The sequence below is a fragment of the Stegodyphus dumicola genome, chromosome 6 (genome assembly GCF_044657685.1).
Source record: "Stegodyphus dumicola isolate Sdum_Otavi_A_Nest chromosome 6, ASM4465768v1".
NCBI lineage: Eukaryota > Metazoa > Arthropoda > Arachnida > Araneae > Eresidae > Stegodyphus > Stegodyphus dumicola.
The window spans coordinates 214,272,839-214,296,100 of NC_140773.1; the positions used below are offsets into that span (position 1 = coordinate 214,272,839).

The 23,262-nt window shown below is 34.5% G+C and overlaps 1 protein-coding gene across 1 annotated transcript in view; it reads right to left on the bottom strand.

Annotated features, from left to right (window-relative positions):
• Positions 1–23,262, bottom strand: part of LOC118193285 (neuroplastin-like) — a 155,264-nt gene that overhangs the window by 115,792 nt on the left and 16,210 nt on the right. The window contains exons 3-4 of the mRNA XM_085819499.1: positions 17,338–17,464; positions 4,436–4,608 (exon numbers count right to left, since the gene is read on the bottom strand). Of these exons, the coding sequence (XP_085675625.1) occupies positions 4,436–4,608; positions 17,338–17,464 (300 nt within the window). The remainder of the gene's footprint in view (positions 1–4,435; positions 4,609–17,337; positions 17,465–23,262) is intronic.

Genomic DNA, 23,262 nt, shown 5'->3' on the forward strand with positions numbered 1-23,262 from the left:
CATGTAGATTTTGGTTCTGCATTTTCTGATTTGCTATTTCCCTCGTTTTCATACAATAGATTTACAGCGACATCATTTCATGTTTCTCTTTTTGTGAATATTTTAACTGTTTTACTTATTTATTTGTATGTTTCTTCGTACTCTTATTTTAGGATGCCCATTGGGAGACTCTCGGAAAATTCTTCTGGGTCCAAATTTTATCGTCAATTTCGTCCCAAATTTCTACGTAGCATTTGTTACTTCTGAAGGTAGTCAGACAATAAATAATTTGAATGAAAAATTTAGAAATTTCTGTCACACATCTGAAAATGTTTTCTCGCGTCTCCAAAGGAGCACGCACCCCAGGTTAAGAATCATTGTCATAGGATGTCCGTGCCTTTTACTGAGTGGAAAAGCTAAGCTGTAATTTTTAAGCAAAAATCCTCATAACTTAATAAATTACTTACAAAACAATTTTGTATCTCGTATAAGTACAATGTCTTCGAAAGCGCGAGCTGTTTTCTCTTGAATTAAAACTAAAGAAAATCGTTAGTTCTATGTTTCAAATTACTGCGTTAGTTGTTCCCCGAATAAAGAGTTTATATTATTGAAAAGACCCCAAAATCTTTTTTTGGTGTAAAATTACACGATAAAAGTCATTTGAAAATTATAATCAATAGAAAGACAGGAAAACTAAAATGTTTCTTTTCTAGTTAAAAAGAAATTCACTATGTCAAGAATGTTTTCCTGTTACTTTATTTAAATGTTTATTTATATTCCAATTTAATTTTTCTACATTTTAAAGCAATAATTAAATAGTTGCAACTAGATATAAGAATATAGTCGCAGCTCTAGAATGTTCTTGAATTTTACAATGCGGTTCCTATTGACGTGAAGCTGACTAAACTTGACATTAACTACGAGAAGATGGCTTCGGTAATTCTGTGTTTTCTTACCCCTTTGCTTTAAATCCTGAGTTAAAATTCAATCGATACTTAGATTTTGTAGTGGTTCCCGATAAACGCTGAAAAGCCTCGTGTTTTTCTGATGACATTATAACTTGGCCTGCAAAAAATTATATTCACCCAGAAAAAATTGATCCACAATTTCGAAACGTGGCATGCAAATACGGTCTGGTGGAGCTGTGTAAATGGTTAAACTTGCAACACCAGAAGTGTGGAGCGATACGACGCGCTTCTGAATTACGCAGCTGGTAGAACGTAGAAGGGCATGTGCGACGAGTGATGAGCATTTACAATCGCGCTGACGGCTTGAATACACGACATTGTAACAGAAGATGCCTTTAAAACGTACTCAATGGCGTTACTAGCAGTTCTCAGACTTTGAGACAGCGCGCATCATAAGGCTAATAGAGGCCGTTCGGTCGAACAGGCGAAATGGCAGGCATATTGATCAATGCAATATGGTCCTTGTCCTTTGCTGTAACCAGTGGCTTAGCAAAGTCGTAGTCAGCCGCCATTAGTGGCTCGGAATATCCTGGGGCCACTAATGCTCAAGATTTGTTCGCACAATTAGAATAGATGCCCCGTCCGCACCAACAATTACGCTATCGTCGATTCAATGCCATTTGCCGAATCCCAGGGATGCCAGGATACCCAGAAGATTGCAGAAGACACGATTCGCAGAAAACTAGGTGACGCTGGCCTCAGATCTAGACCTCTGACACTCCACCATAAACAGCGTCGTCGTGCATGGTGCCGCTCTCGCTCAAGCTGGACAGTGTCCTGTTGGAGAAATGGGATCTTCAGCAACGAATCATGCTTTTCTCTCTGTGCTGACGACCGCCGCAGACGTGTCTGGAGACGGAGAGGTGAGTGGTCCAATTTACCATTTGTTATTGAGTGTAGAGGGTGTGACAGTCTAGCCTATCTTACAGGGTGTTTGTGACAGTCTGGGGAGCGATTAACTAGGACAGCCCTTCACCATTTGTCATGTTGCGAGATACTTTAACTGCTCGCAAGTACGTTGACAACAATTTGCAGCCGATTGTACTGACCCTCTAGCAGGTCATCCAGGTTTTGTTTTCTAGCAGGGAAACGCTCGGCCATATAGAGCACAATTTTCACAACAATGCCTTCGACACGTTAATGTCCTCGACTGGCCTGCTAGGTTTCCAGACCTCGCCTAACGAACATGTTTGGAATATGTAACTAATATTGTAACAATTCTAGACCTTGCCTATCGAAATATTTAGGACATACTGGGCCGCTAATTTTAGCCGTATACAAATACGTTCCAACACACCGACCAGTTGCTCTATTCGTGGCATAATCTACCTCAGGAACATTGGCAACTTAATAGTCTCCATGCCCAGCCGCGTATCGGCTTGTATAGCTGCCAAGGGTCCTTTGCCACCTACTAATTCTTTGTATTGCTACTCATAAATAAAACGCTTTTTTCTCCCCAGTTTTTGGTCATTTGTTTATCTACTCGAACACTATACTAGTGCTGAGTAGTTATGGCTCAGTTCTCTCTTGGAGCATTTTTTTTTTTTTTTTTTTTTTTCAACAGAGTGTTTTTGCACCCCAAATGTAAGGATGGTCTATAGAAAACTTCCCACTTGGTTAAGACTTCAATGGAAATTTCAGTAAAATAATGTTACGTGTTGTAATAAGTGCAAAGAAAATCAGAAAACGCGTCATGAAAGTAAAATTCGAAAACCCATCTAAATAGAGAGAACAAATATAACACAAAGCTCTCAAAATGCATTTGAGAATCAAAGATGCTTTTTTTCGATTTAGAACTAAAAATGATGACAAGCGTCATTTTCGAAGCAGAAGTTAAAACTTCACTGACGTATATTTTTACAGCAATCGCTTGTGGTTCAAAAGGTGTTCTAATAATAGAGTGACAGCTGACATAATTTGTAGATCACGCTTTCTCAAGCAGCTGATTCATTCCTTGAATTACATCAAAACCATCAAAACTGACGACGAAGGAAAATTTTATACAGATTACTATGATTACATTCATTGTTCGGCCACCAGCTTTCATTTCTCTTTCTTTCTTCGCTTTAAAGTATTTTAAATAAATTGCGATATTTTGAAAAAACTGTGTGAATTGTCACACATGCTTGAAATAGTAGATCATTTGAATATTAATGCCCTTAACATATCCGTCCTTGTTTAAAAGAGTTATTATGTTGAGGGGGAGGAGAAAAAGCTCGTATTTCAAAACAGCAAATCTTGTAAGATTAAAATCTTATAAATCAAGCAAATTTCTGAAACTGTTTTTCTTCATGTAGAGATATGAATGTATTTCTAACAGAAAGGCAAATAATTTATTAATATATTTGATAATAACGAAAGAACGCCGGATATTTGTAAAAATGGCTGTTTTATATACAGCTATTTTACGCAGTAAAGTTGTCAGGAGTTATAAGGAGACTTTACGCGTAAAGTCTCCTTATAACTGATTATGGAAACATCACCAGGAATCCTGAGTGGGAACAGGGAGCTTACTCAAGCTACGTTCGTATGTACAATGAGTAGACAAACAAGTTAAGAAGGGTTAACTTTACCCTTTATTTCACATAGCGCACAGTGGTTACAGTTCCCACAGTGGTTACAGCCGAAAACATTGCGGCAAAAACATCGCGAACTAAAACGTCGCGGAGAAAACAGATACAGAGACCAACACGTTTTGGTCTTAAACGTAAAAAATAAGAATAATTACCATAAATTATCATTTATTCATTCATTTACGTTGCTGTTGTGACAGTAACATCAGCACAAGTCCACGAAATTCATCGTAGCATGGAGTACCAGATTTCGCCTGTTGCTGGCAAGAGCTTTGAGCATCATGCAGACGACAGTACGACTTTGCTCAGTTCTGCCCGCAATTTTGAGGAATGATGGGAAAGATGGGTCCAAAGGTCTCCCACCCCTCTTCCCCTACCACAAGCCTCTCGAGAGGACTTTCAGCTCGCCGCATATTTAGAGTGTTCCCATGCCCCACAGACACTATACACTATACACACTTTACCATACATACACACAGACACATCTCCAGGATTCGAAACCGAGCCCTTCGGTACGGCAGTTAGCGTCGTTAACCACTATCTCTGTTTGGCGACTCATTAATCTATGGTGTTAGATTATTATTGATGACAAATCATGGACTAATCAACTTGTTTTATCATTTGTAATAGTAACATATATACTTATTGCCTCTTGATAAGCTGACTCATCAATATCGTTCCATTGATTGAAACTAAATACAAATTCGATGACAGAGCTATTTTGTCAGTAAGTTGGCCATCTTCCCCCCACAGGGGGAAAAGAAAAAAAAAAAAGTTCATTTTTAGAATTGTATATAGAGAAAAAATTTTATATTTTGAATTAAATTTCTGAATTTTAGCTTTAGTTATTTAATTTTTTTATAATTTTATGGCTGTTAAAATGTTGCCCAGTATATGCTTGCAACAGAAACTTACCGTTTAATCGGAATATTCTTCCTATATCCATATATCCTGTGACATAAGGAGTGTCTACAGTACACATATATTCCCCAGCGTCATCCTCTTGAGCATCCTGAATGATCAGATTCAGGCCAGAAATTATGACATTGGAGTCGGAATTTTCTAAAATTCGACGACTGTTCTTGTACCTGAAAATGAAAATTGTAATAGCAAATAAATATGCTTGTTGTTCTTTCACTGTAATTTTTTTCTTCTAAATAAATAATTAAATGCTATAATTTCACTGTAATAATATGCTTTTTATTTTTAACAGGCTGTATTTTAACTAGCTATATTCATTCGCTCTATGCTATAAAAACACAAAATTTCACTGTTCACAAATATCACAACAATATTATATATTTTTCTACTGAAATAGTTAGAGGTATTCTCACTCGAGATCGTTTGCAATTAAAGCTGGTAGATTCCAAGGCTTGCAGCTTGGGTTGGGTGTTGCTACACATTTTCTTAAAATTGGCATACAAAATAGTTAAAAAAAAAATTTTTTTATGAGAAAATATAGCCTACGCTGAAGGCATAAACGCAAAGTAGAAATAAACTTTAAACTCGTTGTTCTTTTAATTCTGGTTTACCCTTGTTGATTGAAAATTATCAATTAATATAACACTAATGAGATTTTATGGGTTGAAAGCTGTTTGTGCGAATATTGTATGAAGTAATAGATGATTACCTTTATAATAAAACCATTTAAACCATTTATCAGAAAGGGGGGAAAAAGGCATTTTGAAATTTTCAATTAGCATTTCATTCGAGATTTGAATGCTTGTCTGTTTAACTTATTATATGCCACGGCATGCGAAGGCTATCTGCCTGAGAAAGGGGCTGACTTCGTGGAGGGTTTTCTAAGGGAAACTGTCTTGTATTTATGTTACACGAACAAGTGTAATCCGTGTTTCTTGTTCGCAAAAACATCCACAGGCATGCAGATCAGATCATCTTGGGGAATCTAAACCCAGACTGAGTAGGTATTTATATTTATTTTAACTAACAATTTAAAGTTTAAGTTTAAACTTTTCTATAAGCCTTTCATTCTCCTAATTGTCAGTGCCAGAATAGCGCGCGTAAAAGAATGCAAATTTCTACTTTGTACGTACTCGTAGAAAGTACTTAAAAGCCGATTTTCTGTAGGAGAAAGGGAGAGTTGGGCTCTAGACGCCGTCTCTGCAGTAGGTAACTTTGCTTCTTGCTGGTTAAGTGGCTTAATTGCATTTATTTGCAACCACTAGCTTCGAAGGGGGTTTAAGTTAAAGTATCTCGCTAAGCTCTGTAGTCTAGTTTTATCGTTTGTTAATATCTTCAAATTTTGAGTTTAGTTACTTGAATTTTCAGTTACCGCCCAACAGAGGTGAAGTTTGTTAGCGTCAAGTTGACGCATTGTAAAATTTCAAAGATTTAATAACTCTTGTGTAGTTTTCTGCTACTTCCATTTTCATAAAGCAGTTTATATACGGTATTCGGCAGTCTTACTAACTCGGGACTGGTTGTCGTGAAATTCTACATTTATGTGCTTTCTATGTCGTATTTTTTGTTTTATTTTTTTAATATTTTAAGTGTTTAAAGTTACCTGAGACTCTGCAAAACTTAGTAGCATTTAATCATATTTTCTCAGTTCTAGTAGAATAACTTTATAGATGTACTGAAGGCGGTTGAATATTGCACCCCTAATAAAAGTTACTATATTCTAAACAGATTTTATAATTTAACCTCTATTACTAAATGATTTACTAAAATATTATCATAAGTACACCTAAGCCAAAATACATTATAACCAAACATTCTTGCAAATACAGCGAACTTTATCAAAAAGACCACCTTCTTAAGAAGATCATTTCTAGAATTGACCATTTTTTCTAAGAACATAAAAAAGCATAATTTCTTTATCGCAACAACCTCCAGAATACCAGAATTGTCTAGGACGATTGGAGGTCGCGTTAAGGAGGATTTACACAGTCAATATTGTATTCAAAAATCCTTGTAAAATTTCAGCAAAGAATTAGTAATATATAAATACAAATTACTTGAATAACACGTATACTAATTCTAAATTAATTTTTTATGTATGCACATATAAACTTTGTTCTTCAAGAGACAAAATAAAATAACGCTTACGTATTTTGATTTCATAGTTAAGAAGCACCTATAGAAATGCAAAACAATTTGTTTTAAGTTTACAGAATTTGAAAAAAATTATCTTCAGCTTGAGGCTGGTGCTATACAGAATGGTTTTACGCATTTTACTGGAAATCTTATGTAGATCATTTTAGCTTCTTGGAAAAAAGGAATCTGTTCCAAAACTTATTTGAAGCTGACAAAATTTTCTTGAATTCTAAGCTTCAATTTTCCAAATTAAAAAAAAAAAAAATTATTAAGTTTTTTCCCGTCTACTAATTATTTTAAAATACAAACTCAAAAATTACAATTTTGAAATTATAATTTTTTTTTTAAATTTTAACGATAAATATCATAATTTCTCTTTAAATACTTATAAACAAATCCATGTTTGTCTTAAAGAGTTTGAACTTCTATTTTAATAAAAACACTCATCGAAATCTTCAATCTATTGTACGGATTTAAGGAAAATGTACTTAAGAGCTAGCATGTCAAACTCGAAAGCTAACACGGGCCAGTTTAACAAGGTCTGAAATTATGTGGGCCGGGAAAAAAATTCAGTTTTTAATAGAAATATAGATTTATTTTGAAAATAAAATAGAAGATGCACAGTTGTAAAAATTAGTATCTTCTTTCTGTCACTTGATATCTGTTCTCTGCTACCTTCCTACTTCGGAGAAAATCTTGTTCGCAGGGATTACTTCAAAACTGACCCAAGGTGAATGCCAGTAACTATGGATCTGATAGAAGATTTGCTTTCTTTCGTAAGCGTAAAAAACTCTCGCACCGATAAATTACCAAGCATGGAAATAATATCATATGCGAAATTTTTAAGGCAAATATTTGTAAAATTCAGGCATTCCAGCTTCTCTGATTTTTACCTTCAAATCTGAATCGCACTAGATCTCGATTACTTCCATTTTCATATGATTGGGTACTGATTCTAAATTCTATAGCTAAGGAAAACAATGAAAACTTGTATTCCAAAGATTTAAAATTTGAAAACCTTGTTTCAAACTATATGTTCTAAAAATGAATTTTTTCTCCGGGTATTTTTGATACGATGTAGTTTCACTACACTTGATTTATTCATGTTGCATGTCGGAAAGTGCGTCATATCTTCCTTTTTCAGTTTCCAAAGAAATAGCATATATTTGAATGATTTAACTTGGTCACAGTTGCTCGTAATAATCTGATCTTTACCTTAGAGTTTGATATTTAAATCGATTAAATATTTTGTTTATATAGACCATGAAGGGTAAATGTTGCAACCGTAGTGGATTAGAAAAAAATCTGATGTGTACGCCACATGACTTCCTTGTACGGAATATTAAATTATACGCAATTTTTCTTGCATTTCATTTAAACTTATTAGATTGATATTAAACCTATTTCGCCGACAGCGCATAAACCACTATAGAATAAATGCATTCTTTAAAATTCACTTTGTTTACCATAGCGACACTCTGGCGCTAGACTTACTTAACAGTATTATATTTCGTTCATATTATAACTCATAATGCACAAAATTTATATCATTTAAAGAATAGAATTATCTAATCGTTGCCACATGTTCTATTCAAATACTATAATAAAGCTAGAATGATGTATAAAATAAATTAAGCAAACAAAACAAAAAAGAAACAGTTTTTCACAGACGATTGAGTATTTCTCATTTAATTAATTCGGTTCTCACTTCGCGAGAAGGTAAAAATACATAAAAACTCAAAATATCTGTATTAAAAATTACGAAGTAAATCTTAAACACTTATTTCCTCGAAAAAATTCCAGAAAGAATTAAGCATGATTTAATTGGCAATAATAAATGAATGTGTTATCTTTGTTGTTGCGAAGCTAAGTTTCTCTAGATTGGCAACAAATCCACTAGTCTCCTGTTTCAAATGTAAACATCAATGGCTGCCATTAGAAAAGGCTTAGGGGCAATTAAACAACTTTAAAATTGCTGATAATTCTTAAAATATTGCACACAGATTTACTAAAGGCATAAAATCCTTAACCGGAAGATAAAAACTACATAATTTAATCATTTTTAAAGCAAAAAATGTACAATTTGCAAACATATAAGAGTAAAGAAACTGAGATTACTGAGCCGGCTAACAGAGTGGATATATATATAAATATATTTATATACGTTTGGTGCGGCCGATTGCAACCAAAATAGAGGTGCACATCTACATGTTATAGCAGTCCTATATTGTGGGCATCACAGGCAATGAAAAGGCAGATGAGCTTGCCAAATCGGCAGCAAATGATAAAAGCCTGAGAGAATATCCTGTGAAACTCCCAACCTCTTATCTCAAGAGAAGTACTCTTGAAAATTTATTATGCCAGTGGCAGGAAAGGTGGGACTCAGCACCCACGGGTAGAAGGACCTACTCTTTTTTTTCCAAAAGTGGGAACTGTAGCAAAAGTCACGAACGGTGCACAGACCCACTTTTTTCTGTACATGGACCATTCCCTACCTATTTAAAGAGGTTCCACTTAAGCGGAACAGAATTCTGTGAATGTGGAGAGGTAGGTGATCCAGATCACTATCTCTTCCATTGTGCATCCACCAAACATTATCACCCGAGGAGACCAAGTGATTTATTTTGGCCACAATGGGCCGAAACAATCTGCAAGAATAGTATTGCTAAACGCAAATTGAATGAGGTATTAAAGTACAGGGTGATTATAATTAAAGTTTAAGTTTCAAAACGCTATAAAAAAAGAACCATTCATGAAAATGACGTCAAATTTGAAAGGAATGTTATTGAAGAAGGCGGAAAGCGTATGGCAGAAGAAAAAATTTAGTTTCAAAAGTTACCAACAGATGGCGCTGCAAGCGGAAGAAGACGTAAATTAAAATGTTAGTTAAATTTCAGTGTTATAAAGCCGCCAGGTACCAGGCTGTTCCTCATTTCGCGACTCAGGCATTCGCCATGGGTGTTTCACTGCAGGACCGCGCTCTGCTGGTAAAGCTGTATTACAAGAATGATGATTGTGCAAGAGTAGCTCTGCAAAAATTCAGGACACTGAAGGGTATAAAAGAAGGCGTTGGTCCAATGAGTGTCGTAGGTCTAAAGAAAATGATGCAAAAATTCGAAACGACAGGTACGAAACATCCTGCAATGCTATCCGTACAAAATTGGCCATGTGCAGGAGTTGCTTCCTTCTGACCTGACAGCTAGGGAGACGTTGGAAATTTTCCACGGCCATTCATTATCCACTTTCCATATGACCATATGACCATAAGCCCATTTCCATATGACAGGATACGTGAATACCCAGAATTGTCGAATATGGGCAACAGAAAATCCACTGGCAACGCACCCCGTACCACTTCATCCTGAAAAGGTCACGGTATGGTGTGGCTTTACGGCATTAGTCATCCTACAACCATATTTTTTCGAGCAGACGGGTGCTTCCGGTCCTGTTACCGCAATCGTCACTGGTCAGAGGTATGCGTCTCTTTTGCGCAACCACGTGATTCCAGCTCTGCAACAGCGTGGATGTGTGAATGAAATCATTTTTATGCAAGATGGCGCTCCTCCGCACATTGCATATCCCGTGAAGCAGCTGCTGAGGCGCCATTTCAGAAATGCTCGAATTATCAGCCGTCATTTCCCTACAGCCTGGCCATCCCGATCGCCTGATCTTACTCCGTGTGATTTCTGGTTGTGGGGATATCTGAAGGATGTTGTGTTCCATGCTCCAATTGCAAATTTAGCGGAATTAAAGGCACGCATTTCGCAAAACATTCTAAACATCACCCCGGAGACACTGCGATCCGTTGTGGAACATGCTGTTTGTCGCTTTCAACTTGTTGCACACAACGGTGGACATCATATTGAACATGTTTTGCGACAGTTCCGAACTTCTTTGATGAATGGTTCTTATGCGGTATGCCGCCGCAAAACTCTTGAAACCAACCGATTTGTCCCTTCCGATGTGATATGTACAGTCATGCAAATAAAATTATTCAACAATTCTAATTTGTCAATGCGTTTTAATGTGTAACTTCCACCTTAGCCGTTGTTTTACGAAACATTTCTCGTTTCTCGTCGTGATTCTGCCGCTTACAGCGCCATCTGTTGCTAACTTTTGAAACTAAATTTTTTCTTCTGCCATACTCGTTCCGCCTTCTTCAATAACATTCCTTTCAAATTTCACATCATTTTCATCAGTGGTTCTTTTTTTATAGCGTTTTGAAACTTAAACTTTAATTATAATCACCCTGTACTGTGCACAGAGTCATGCAGGCATAAACAGAGCGAACATTTCAGAATAATTGACAATTACTGCACACATCTGTACCTTGTACGCTCACAATTAAAGGATCATCTTAGGGTAAAGACTTCCTTGTGAATGACATAACATTAGCTTTATTACCACTGCAGAACCTTGAACTGTTCAATGTTTGTGTGATTTAACCACATTGGTGTATAGATTCTTAATTTTTCATTGTACACATCTTTGTGACTTTTAGATTACCCTACAATTAATAAGTCTCATAACTGAAAGAATTAATAAAACGTATTGTAAAAATTACTAGTTATATAACTGTATCATTGTTGAATTGTTTCTATTCCATCATTGGCAAAATTATATTTATTTATTTACTCAGCATAGATGGAGGCATAACCTATTGTTACCAAAAATAATAATAATAATAATAATAATAATTTTTTTTTATTATTTTTTATTTATTATTATTTTTTTTAATTTAGAGTGCAGAATATAAATTGGATTATGCTTTATGCTTGAAATATCAATGTTTAAATCATGTTATTGGTAGTTCCACTATTTGCTAACTAGGAATGGTTTTGAAAAGTGTATTGTAACCTAACCTTAGCATTTTTCATTTATAGTATTATCTTTGGGTACCTGCATCAATAATGAATAACAGTGTATGGTTTGATTAACATTGTATATTATTTCTTAATTTTGCAATAATATGGCTAACTAGTACAGTGTGAATTGTAATCAAGATATAGAGCTACTGTATTTACAGTAATTGTTCAGTATATCTGTATAAGTAGTAGTATGAGGTTATGCGACTTTAATGCTTTTATATTTTGTAAATTTTGTACATATATATAATAGAATCACAATGTAATGTACCCAATGTAAAATGCAATTCTAGCCGAGTTTGTACTTTTGTAGCTTATAGTACTAGAGTGTAAAGTTTCGTAGGCATTGTATTGTACTCCAAATTGTGCGATAGAAAAATGATCTAATATTATCGTATTATATTTATAACCAGGTTTACTATGTCTTGCATTTATATAGGATATTCTATGTCTAGCATTAATATATTCTTCTATGCCTTGCATTTATATATGATATTGTTACAATGTATAGTACTCAGTGTAAAATGTAGTGTGGTCTAGTGTAAAACATTGAAGTAGTATTGTAGTGTAAAGGAATTATAGCAACATTGCCCATGTTAAAGTAGTGTAGTATAGTTAGCAGCCTAGTAGTTAAATTAGAACTTGAGTTAACATCCAGGCAGTTATAGATACTAAAAACCTATGTAAAATAATGAGTGATTATGAAACCTAAAATTTTGAAATAATAAATGCTGTCGGATCAGCGAGTCATGATTAGACAGCATCTGCCAAGTGGAAACAAATACCGTAGTTAAGGGCGGCAGTCCACTTGAGCAGCGTTCAGCAGTCCTATATACAAAATTTCAACGTTCTGAGGCTACTCGTTTTTGAGTTATGCGAGGTACGTACGTACGCACGCACGTACGTACATACGTTCGTACAGACGCCACGAAAAATTCTCTTCAGAATTAATTTTAAAGCAGTTTTATAATTTTTTTGAAGGAAAAGAGTATTTTATTCTGTCCTTACGTACAGATATCACGCAAAAACATCGTTAAATTGCATTCGATAGCGGTCAAAATGGATATTTTCGTTGAAATATGCTGCCTGAAACTTTTCGCGATTACAATACTTCCTTTTTACTTCGTACAAGGAAGCAAAAAAACTTGTGTCTTGATTTTTGGTATTAATAAGTAGCATACTTTTCTTTCAAGTCACAGAATCGTTTAAGAACCTTTAAGAATAAGGTATTTCTCCCACCTTCTTAGCATGCCTTCGTGGTGTAGTGGTCAGCACGCTTGGTGCGTATCGGAAGGTCCGGGAATCTAGTCCCGACGAAGGCATTGCTCATTTTTCCTGAATCCTGCTTAAAAAAAAAAAAAAAAAAAAAAAAAAAAAAAAAAAAAAAACTACAATGTCTCTACAACCTTAGAGCAGGTTGGTTACACAGCATACCTCGGTATAGTGAGACAAACCGAAATATTTACTGTCTAATTTACTTAAGAAAGCAGAGAACTGATTTTGAATTTGAAGGCTGATTAAACCTTTAAATTTGAGAGAGCCTTCAAATTCTGGCTTAATCAGCCAGAAGGCTGATTAAGCCTTCAAATCTTACTAAATTGATAATTTTCTTTGATAGATGTTAACATATTTTCCATCTTTATTACCTTCGTATATAACATCTTGAGGTACATAGCAATATGTATGATGAATCTTGGGTCCGCTATAAATTTCATTTCGTTGTTTTCGTAGAAATGCTACGAAACCCTATGGTTTCGTGGCAATAACCTAATGGTTTTGTGGCTTCAATGACCGGGAAAGCCAATGTTTTCCCGGTCAATTGAAAGCGCTTCATCTAGTGCTACAGAAATCAATTTTGATAAAGGTAGATTTTATTTTTGCAGAAGTTCATAAACGTTAATATATTTTGCCCTATGGTAGGGCCACACATCGATTAGGTCCAGTAATTCCCCAAAAATGCTGAAATCTGTGTCCCAAGTATGAAGAGACATAGCTAACTGAGCTACGTCTCCAGTTCTCCAGTGTCCATACTCGCATCACAGGCAATGGAAAAGGTTTCGGAAAGTAGGCGATTTTGTTTTGATCTGATCATTTACACTGCTGACCAAATCAGAACTCTTTACACAACGATCTTCTGAGAGCAAGAGCTTTCTTAGAAAAACTTCACATTTCCAGGGCAAACAGTTTCAACAGCTTTACTTAAACATTAGAATCACCTTCGATAAAAGATTGAGTTTTAGTTATCAGCAAGAAGGGACTTGTATACACCTCGGCTCCATTTTCTTATGATACTTTAGTAAATATGAACTGTCGTTTTTTTTAAACAGATTATTTTATATTTTATTTCACAGCAAAAATAATCCAATTCCCATTTTTCTCGGAAATTTTGATCTTCATGATCAATTTTCCGTTTAGTTTTGTTACCATCTGGTTTCGATGAAAACACACTGAATGCACAGGCTTAAAATAGATGATCAATCGTTAACACAAAATTGAAGAATTTGAATTACTGACAAAAATCCCGACATGCAGCATTGAATAAGCAAAATAAACCTCACGTAGTAGTATATGATTGTGGTAATTTACGACTGAGAGCGGCGGGAAGGGGGAAAGTAAAGTTGGCATGTTCTAATAAAAACTGAAATGTATTTGTGGTTTTGAAATGCAAAATCATTTTAAATAAAGAATAACGGACACAGATAAAGCAAAGAGGTTTAAGTTAATTTTAATGGCGATAGCGGTAGAGGTAAAAATAACTTAGTTTGTGAAATCCATAGTGGTAAAGTATTTGGAATAAGTATTATACCGGTGCCCAAAGTTTAAGGATGAGACGGATTTTTTAATGTAACATTGTGCAGACGTGTTCCCAAATTATACCATGTCCTCAAGATGAATAGCATGGGATATATGAGCAAACCCATCCAAATAAGGAATCAAAAGAATAAAAATGCACTTTATTGAAAAGGTAGCTCCGAGCATAACTGGGAGAAGATAGAAACGTCCATGTGAAAGGCCCCAAGCAAGAAAACTCCAATCTTTAGAAGGGTATATAATCACCCCTGATTGCAATGCAATAGTTATAATGTGTGTTCATGATGAGAAAAAGGTTGTCAAGAAGCTGATGAGACATCACGGCTCATTCCTCTTTTAGTGCCAATTTAGCTGCGGAATCATTGTTGAAGGGCTGGCCACATGCTGTCAAGTGTCTCCAGAGAAAGGACTGTAACCTGTTTGATATGTATAATGCTGTTAGTGTAACCCAAGTGTTTTACAAGATAAGTTACACATGTTTTACAAGATTTAGGTCCAGTGCGCTTTCAGGCCAATCTGCGTTGAGTATCTTCACTTTTCAAGAGCTCGGCGACAGCTATTGTACAATGAGGTGTAGCGTTGTCGACTAGGAAGAAGAACTCACGACACACAGAGCATCTAAACAGATGCACGTGAGACAAGAGAATTTAGGTACAATAGCGAACTGCACTGACTAAACATCTTTGGAAGATATGGAGGTCAGTGGGGTTACCAAACATGATATCACACCAAACGACATATCCGGCACCTCCAAAACGATCCCTTTCGATGATATATTGGAAGGATTATTGCGTGTTCCCTTCTCTTTCCAGAATTATGTGTATATGCCCAGAATCTCTGGTCAAACTAAATAGGGTTTCATCCGTAAAGAGCACTCTATCCCACTCCTGTTATATTCAGTTATTATGTTCCCAGCAATACAGGAACCCGTGTCTCCGATCAGCAGACGTTAATAGCACACACATGGTCATTGTGCATACAGAACATGTTTGTGCAGGCTTCTGGTTGCTGTAAAACGTAATATCGGATGTCAATAGTCTGTTGTATGTGCCCTGCGATATCTCTCCCTGTCTGACGGCGGCAGGGCTTAATTTCTAAAATTAGAAGTGCCGGAGTCCTATGGAAGACCGTCAGCAAAGGGAAACAAGAGTAAATAAATAAATAAAATGACAATTAAACTCATTAATAATTTTAAAACTAAATAATTAATTATTATCATATTAATTAATAGCTATTTAATTAATGTTTACAAATTGCTATTTGATCAATAATTATTATATAATTAATGAATTATGATTTTATAGATAATTAATTAAACCTTATGATTATGATTTTATAGATAATTAATTAAATCTTTCTTATTGAAATAACTAAAGAGTAAGGTAATTAAATAATTAAGATTAAATAAAATGCAAAGAGATAAATTAAAATTTAATAAGCGATTTTTAATAAAATTTTATTGTTAAAATAAAATGTTAGGAATTCTAAATTTTTTCCCTTCAAATTGTGCTTCAGTTTTATAGAAAGAAGTACTGGAGCTCATCTTATCTAGGGCTTCGGTGCGCTCCGGCGCAATTTAAGCACTGGCCGCCGGTATCACAATATAACAGTCTTCCGCTGCTGTTGTTATTCGCGGATGACCACTGCTAAACGCTAGGGTAGCTGCTCTTGCAGTTTGAAACATTCTTCAGCTTAGCGAAACGATGCTCTGAACAATCCCAAACTCCTTCTCCACACTTGTTAACTTCGAACTTCTTCCAGCTTTCTGGCTTCTGTCTCATTAAACATGGTCAAAACGACGAAATCGGCCATGCCAAGTCAGCACGCTTACTGGTAGCCGAAGCCGAAACGAACTACGAATACCATCAATCTTATTTGCCTGACTATTCTGCCTTAGAGAACAGGACTTTCGATGATGTTCCATTAGTGTTATTTAAATTATGTTCTCAGAAATTCTGGTTACTTTTAGAGCTAGTAATCTCCCGGAAGTAGTCACCGTAGAAGCTTCACGGTATTTTTATTATTGCAGTAATTTTATATAAAACTTAAATAATGCTTAAATTCAATGATTTACTTAATAAAACTTAAATAATTTGATAGTAATAAAAAAAGCAAATGTCTCAAGAAAGCGCAAAAAAGGCAGAAAATCGAGTGATATTGAAATTGCTTTTATGCTAGAAAGTTAAACATGTTTCTATTTCTAAAGCATTTTTAATTAGATAAATTTTTATCAACGGAGACAATCCTTACAAATTGGAGAAAGTGAAATCCAGCATTGTCCATCAGAAGCTGCATGACGACAAGGGAAAAAAGTAATCATCTTAATCACCACCTTTAAAAATTTTTAGTTGGCGGTTGTTTTTGTTTGTGATTGCTCGAACATTTTTACCGGAATATATTTTGATTGTATGCTAGAGAAAAATGACAGTTCTAAGCACAGTGCATCAAGAAATAATATTTATCGAATCAGAATACATAATTAGATTCGATTTAAAACAAGTCTGTGATCTCTAACTATGGTCAGGCTACAACTGGTATGTGTGAAAACTGATATCATTCGGGCAAAGAAATTTTTTTTTAATATACTGCCAAATGAAAATTTCGGGCTTTCAATTTTGTGACCTCTGTTTAATGTTCGAGTTTTCTCTTACAAATATTAAATACGAATATTTGCAATAAACTTAATGAGAAAAAGCTTGCTATTCATTACCACTCTTAAAATTTATTCTTCTAATTATAGTTAATAATTTAGAAATGTAGATTTTAAATATTTTAAAAAGATTTTTATAAAAATTACTATTATTCTTTCAAATATGATGGTTCATTAAAAGGATACTTTAACTGCATTTAGTCAGACAAGCCATCATAAAATAAAAGCTGATAATAAAAGAAGGGGAATGTATCATTCAAGTTCTTTCACAATCTCCGTTTAAAACAATATTTGCGTGTTTTAGTAATCCTTTTCTATTTAATATTACTTAAAGACTTTTTCCTTCTTGCGTTCGTATTGTGTGATTTGCATTCGCACTGTGTGAGAGAAAGATAAGGTGAGTATGCAATAAATTCTTTATTAAAAAAACTCACCATGTGACTTGAGAGTTATCGTCTCTTGCGGAGGCGCAGTAGTATTCAATTGTTTCATTTACTTTCAATACATGTTCATTGGATCTTTTGACAATAGGCACATCTTCTTTACCATCTTCTTCAAGATCTGAAAATAATTGAACAACATTCATAATCGTAATTTTCTAAATATTTATTCAAAAACTTGTTTTGAGAGTTATTAAATTTAGAACAAAATGAACACAAATAGCTCTTCATAATATTGGAGTGAATCATAGCTTTAAGAAACTGAGCTAAACATACTCACAGTGTAACTACTGTAAAGGTTATGCAACTTACACTATCGAACTCACAATACTGGAACAAAAAACTCACACAATATTGGGATCAATAACTCACAATATTGGTATAAAAATTAATATAAAATAAATCAATAAATGAAGGCTAATTTATATTCCATGTGTATCTATTTCTTTATTAGCTTAAAGGGCGTTAGACGCGAAGGGTTCGTAATTTCGTTTTGGCATTTTGCGTTGATTCACTGTAACTGAAAACGGCAAGTCACTTTTCAAACTGTTGCTACCAAATATTAGAGTTCTGTATTATATTTAAAGAAATTAAATAATGAAGAATCTGAATAATTGTGTGTATGTTTCTCATTTGATAAAACAACCTAGAGCCATCAAATTTTGAACAACGTACGTCTCCACCCGGTTATAAACAGCTGGAAGCCCAAATTTGGAATTTGAAATTTGTTTTATCTATTTCATATTTTTTAAAGCATTTATGAGCTTTTGATTATGAAACTCGACGATTTCAAAGCAAGCAGTTACAATAGTGTACCCTCCCCCCCCCCCCAAAAAAAAATCTCCAGGGCGCGAGACTGTGTATCGAAAACTCTAAAGATATGCTCTTAAATATTTTGTGATATTGCTGTTGAATTGAATTTTATGGTTTAAGTGCGAAGAAGAACATGACATTTAATAAATCAAGGTAACACACAAAACGTAAAAAAAAAAAAAAAAAACCTCGCCTTTGGGCGTAACATAAAATCTGACAGATTTCAAATTTATTTTTTTAATTTATTATTATTTTTTTTTTTTTATTTTCTGTTTTCTTTCGGTAAATCGATAATTTTACGGCTCAAACAGTATTTTAAACTTTTGAAAAATTTTCAAATTAGTGCTGCATCGGCAAGTATTCTAATGGATTGTACCTTATCTATCTATGTTTAGCATTCTATCAAATAATTTTTTATTAACATGGATTTTTGGATCAAAGATTCCGGTATATTTTTTCAAAAATATTGAGATAGTAATTTTAAAAGCCTTTTTCAAGTCTTCAGACTTATGAATGGCCACGTGACCTACGTTAAAAAGTTCTGATAGTTGATATTTCCAGCTGTTCAATAAGGTGGCTGCATAAGGCTTTCATGGTTTTCTTTATTTGTAATATAAATATGAAACATTTATCTTATAAAGTTTTTTATGAAGGTATTATGGGAGAGAGCAGTTGACTGTTTTAATCATAATTAACACTACATGACAAATCAGAAAAATAAGTCTTTTTAAAGTTATGATGTATGAAAACAGGAATAATCCAATGGAATTCTCTACTTATTTTAATATGATATAAGCTGGCAAGAAAGGTCTTTCAGCTTAGTACTCTCAATTTTCTGAAAAATAATATATATATATATATATACTATTTTGGCATGCAGGCACAGGAATTACCAAATTTGACGATATAACTACATCAGATTAGAGTGTTGTCGTGGCGGAGTGGAAAACAGCAGAAATGATGACACAGAAGGATTTCGTTTTTTACTACTCCATATCTTTATTTCAATTCTCACCGCAGATCATTTTTACTTTAGATGAAATTCTCCAAATTACGTATTCCATAGCGATTTAAACTAAGTACGATTAAATTTAGACTTTCTACGTCATAACTGCTCTAACAAAGGAAAGATGGGTTGTAGCGCAGGAGGAGAGAAGCATTCTGACGCAAAATGGCGTGACTTCTTCATTTATGGGAGCGGTTACGTAACATGCTCGAATGTTCTCGAAAACACTGGTTTGGGGGAAAATCCTGAAACTGCGGAACTTTAATTAGATGTTGCCTGTTCGCGTAGAGCAGGGTTTCCTAAACATTTTTCAGTCGCGACCCCTTTTTATCACTGAGATTTTTTCGCAACCCCCAAGACCCCATAATATTTACAAAATTTTGGGGAGAGCCCATAATTATTGCGCAAATCCGACACACACGTGAGTGAAATTGTCAATTTTTTCACTTGTACTATAATATGCTACTGCAGTTTTAGGCCATTAACTTTAATTTCTAATTTTAAGACATAGAAGAATGTAAAAATTTTAAATAAGTAACAGACGAAATGACAGCGTCACATGCAAAGAAAATGAACGTGTATATTAGCGTCGAAACGTTTTCGTTTTTTCTTGTTTGTATTGTCTTATCTTTATCTATTTTCAGATACATTGTGTAAAAATATTTGGTAATTGTAAAATTATTACAATAAGTTAAAGAAATATCAAAAATGCTAAAACCTGCTGCAGATCCCGCAACCCGCTTGGGGGTCGCGACCCACAGTTTAAGAAACCTTGGCTTAGAGCAAAGTCATCGTATTGTTACGGATTTGGTATTTAAATAGTTAATGTTATTAGAATTGTAAATAAAATTATTTTATCCCCGCAGTGCAACGCGTGACGAATTTTAAAAAGCTTATAAAAAGGAGGAAAAGCTCTCAATTCAGTTTATTTTTGAACTATAGGCACTCCGTAATTTATAATCATTGGCATTGGCAAGTCAGTTTAGTTGTTTTAAGAGTCTGTTTAGAAAACTGCTCTTGTTGACTATAGCGAATTCGCGGATTAGCTTTCTCTAGCTGTTTTGAATTAAATTCTGTTGAACGTTTGAATAGTTAAAAGTCAACTACTGTGACATATTGTAATACTGTACGAATATATGAGGAAACTTAAGTATTTTGTTTTATTTTATCGTGATAATAATAAATTCTATTCATTTTTCATCGGAATTGTGTATTCAGTTCATAACGAACCCGTACGCACGCAACAGCATCTTTTATATTTTATATCTGTATGTAATGATAGCACACCATATTTTGAATACTCGATGATATCTATGATATCTCTCAAGATATGATATCTATCAATGTTGTTTAGCGTATATACTTGATGCTTAGAGCGTCCTTCTATTTTGAAGAGGAAGCAGTCGAATTGGATTAAATTCCATATTTATTTAAACTCATATTTGTGGCGAAAATTCACTTGGCACTCCCAATCGTGCCTATTTCCAGAACATTTACAATTTTGATACTATGGCGGTAGAAGCGATCATGGCAGCACATAGATGACTGCAGCAGCGTCTTCCCAGGATGAAAGCGTAAACGAAAAGAGAGAAAGTGTTTCAGTAGTAATGCAGAGGAAGAAGGAAAGGAGCAAAAAAGTTTTGGTTTATAATTACTTTGATTGGGCAAGAGACATCTGCATTGAGCGTTACGTAAGATAGCACGATAAATTTGAATGACGCAGTTTTGACTTATGGAGCTATTTCTAAAACAGAGAGAGGAAGTCCCTAAATTAAATAAAAATAAAAGAGGTTATAGCCAATCAAAATTAGAAGTTTGCTTTCATATTTTTTGCTTTACACATTAGACTTATGGCGCTATTTCTAAGACAGAGAGAGGAAGTCCCCAAATTGAATAAAAAAATAAAAGAAGTTATAGCCAAACTAGTTGGCGTGTTAATTAACAGAACTGAATTACAAAAGTTTCAAAATTTCAGCGCCACTTGTGGCCAAGCGGTGAAGCTTCTAAACTCAGCTAGTTCAACATGAATTCAAATCATGGTGAATGTACTAACTGCATGGGAATTTTCGTGGTTTAGCCTATGAATAACATGAATGTGAGCTATTGCCCTTAAAAAAGGTTTCCCTTTCTTTGAAAAAAAATATGGTTAATTATTTTGAACACACTGCAAGCCATATTTCGCGTTTCTTATACTATGCCAGAATGTTACCGCTTTTTCCTTATAATCTCGTGATACGCGATACAGGCTGTGGGATATATTTTCCCCCAAGACTCATTATTTGAAAAAATAACTGCGAATTCACTTTCAAAGGAGTTATCTGATTCATTTTCAAAGACAACAAATCAGACTTCTCAAATCATTTAGTGACTTCATTTTTTAAATTTCTGAAAATGAAAACTCAATTACCGCTTACTATGAAGGAAAATAGGCTTCCTTCAATTAAACTGAAAAGTTGTGTGGTATTGCAAAGACGGGAAAGTGGCTAGTGACGCTGATTTGCGTACCGAAGTGTCAGGGTTCGAATCCGGGAAAAGGCATGGATGCTTGTAAATGTACAGCGCCTGTGCGGCATGAGGGCACTCAAAATATACGAGACGAAATTTCTCTCGAGAGGTTGATAGTAGGAGAAGAGGAGTGGACTCGGACCTGTTCCCCGGGGTGCTCTTCAAAACTGGGACGGAACTGAGAAAGTCAAACTGCTACTTGTAGGGTGATCAAGGCAAATAACGAACGCAATCTTGTACTCCTTACTATCCTTCGTGGGTTTGTTCTGATTAGGTCAGATAAATGAGATTAGGCACAACAACAGCAATTATGTGGTTTGCTTATTATTACAAAATATTGTCAATCTTCTATGCAATTCCTGCAACACACTACGTTGTATGAATCAGATTTTGGGTATTGAAGACATCCGGAATTCAAGTTCAAGTGTTTTTAGTTTGGTCCAAGAGTTTTTTTTTTTTTTTTTTTCCTCCCTATTTTTGTTGGGTTTTGATCTTTACCTCCGTTTATTAATAGAAAGGGTTCGGTTTCGAGGGCCGTAAAAAATCGCCAAACTATTATTGATGCCAATGCTGCCAAAAATAATTGCGGCAACCCTAATAATTGGGGCAAGAAAGAAAGTATAATAGTAAATAACTATCTAAGATAGATGATTTAATTTAGATGATTTAATAGGTTAATTTCATATAATACTTTTTTATTATTATTATTTATATGAAAAAAGCTAAACATGACTGAATGGAAGCATAAGAGTAAATAACTATTTCAGATCATTATCATAATTTATATAAAAATTGCTAAACATAACTGAATGGATGACTGCATCGCTATTTCGATACCGACTTATCGCTAAAGCATAATTTCATCTCGTTGGTTGTTCAAACGTAATTTTCTATAATGAATGATGCCTTTTCTTTGAAAACTTTCTCGGTAAAGTGCAGAATCGCTCACTTAGTATTTGTTTTCCGCTTTTTACAAGGGTAAAAACAATTGAATTTTTGTCAATTTTCTTTTACTTTTTAAGTGAAACTAGGTCGATGTGTACATAGATAAAGCCAAGGGTGTGCGCAGTGCCATTTTTGTGCAATTCTGGGATTTTTTTTACAGTGAAAATAGGTCGATGTGCACATGGATACCGAGTATGTGCAATTCTTAAAAAGGCGTCAAACGGTGGGTGATTCTGCACTTTACCCAAAATTCTATTGCTGACTTTTCGTAATGGGCAATTCCCAAATTGTTAAACCCATAGGATATTAAAAAAGAATTTCAAATAAAAAAATGGATTTAAAAATTAAACTAGTATTTCAATGGCGTCTTAAGAAATATAGAACTATATAAACTTACGCAATCTGAAATCAGCGCGTACGCTAGATTTGGCGCGCTGTAAAATGGGCGCATTTGCTAGATTTGGCGCTTTTGCGCATACATTTTCGCTGCAATTTTTTACGGTCCTCAAAACGGAATAGTACCATAGAAAGAATACTAAATAAAAAGTTGCGGACAAAAGGAAAAGAGAGAGTAGACTAAAGAGATGGCTAAAAAATTAAAAAGTGAAACATAGATAGAAAGATAAGATTTTAAACCGTAATTATTCGGT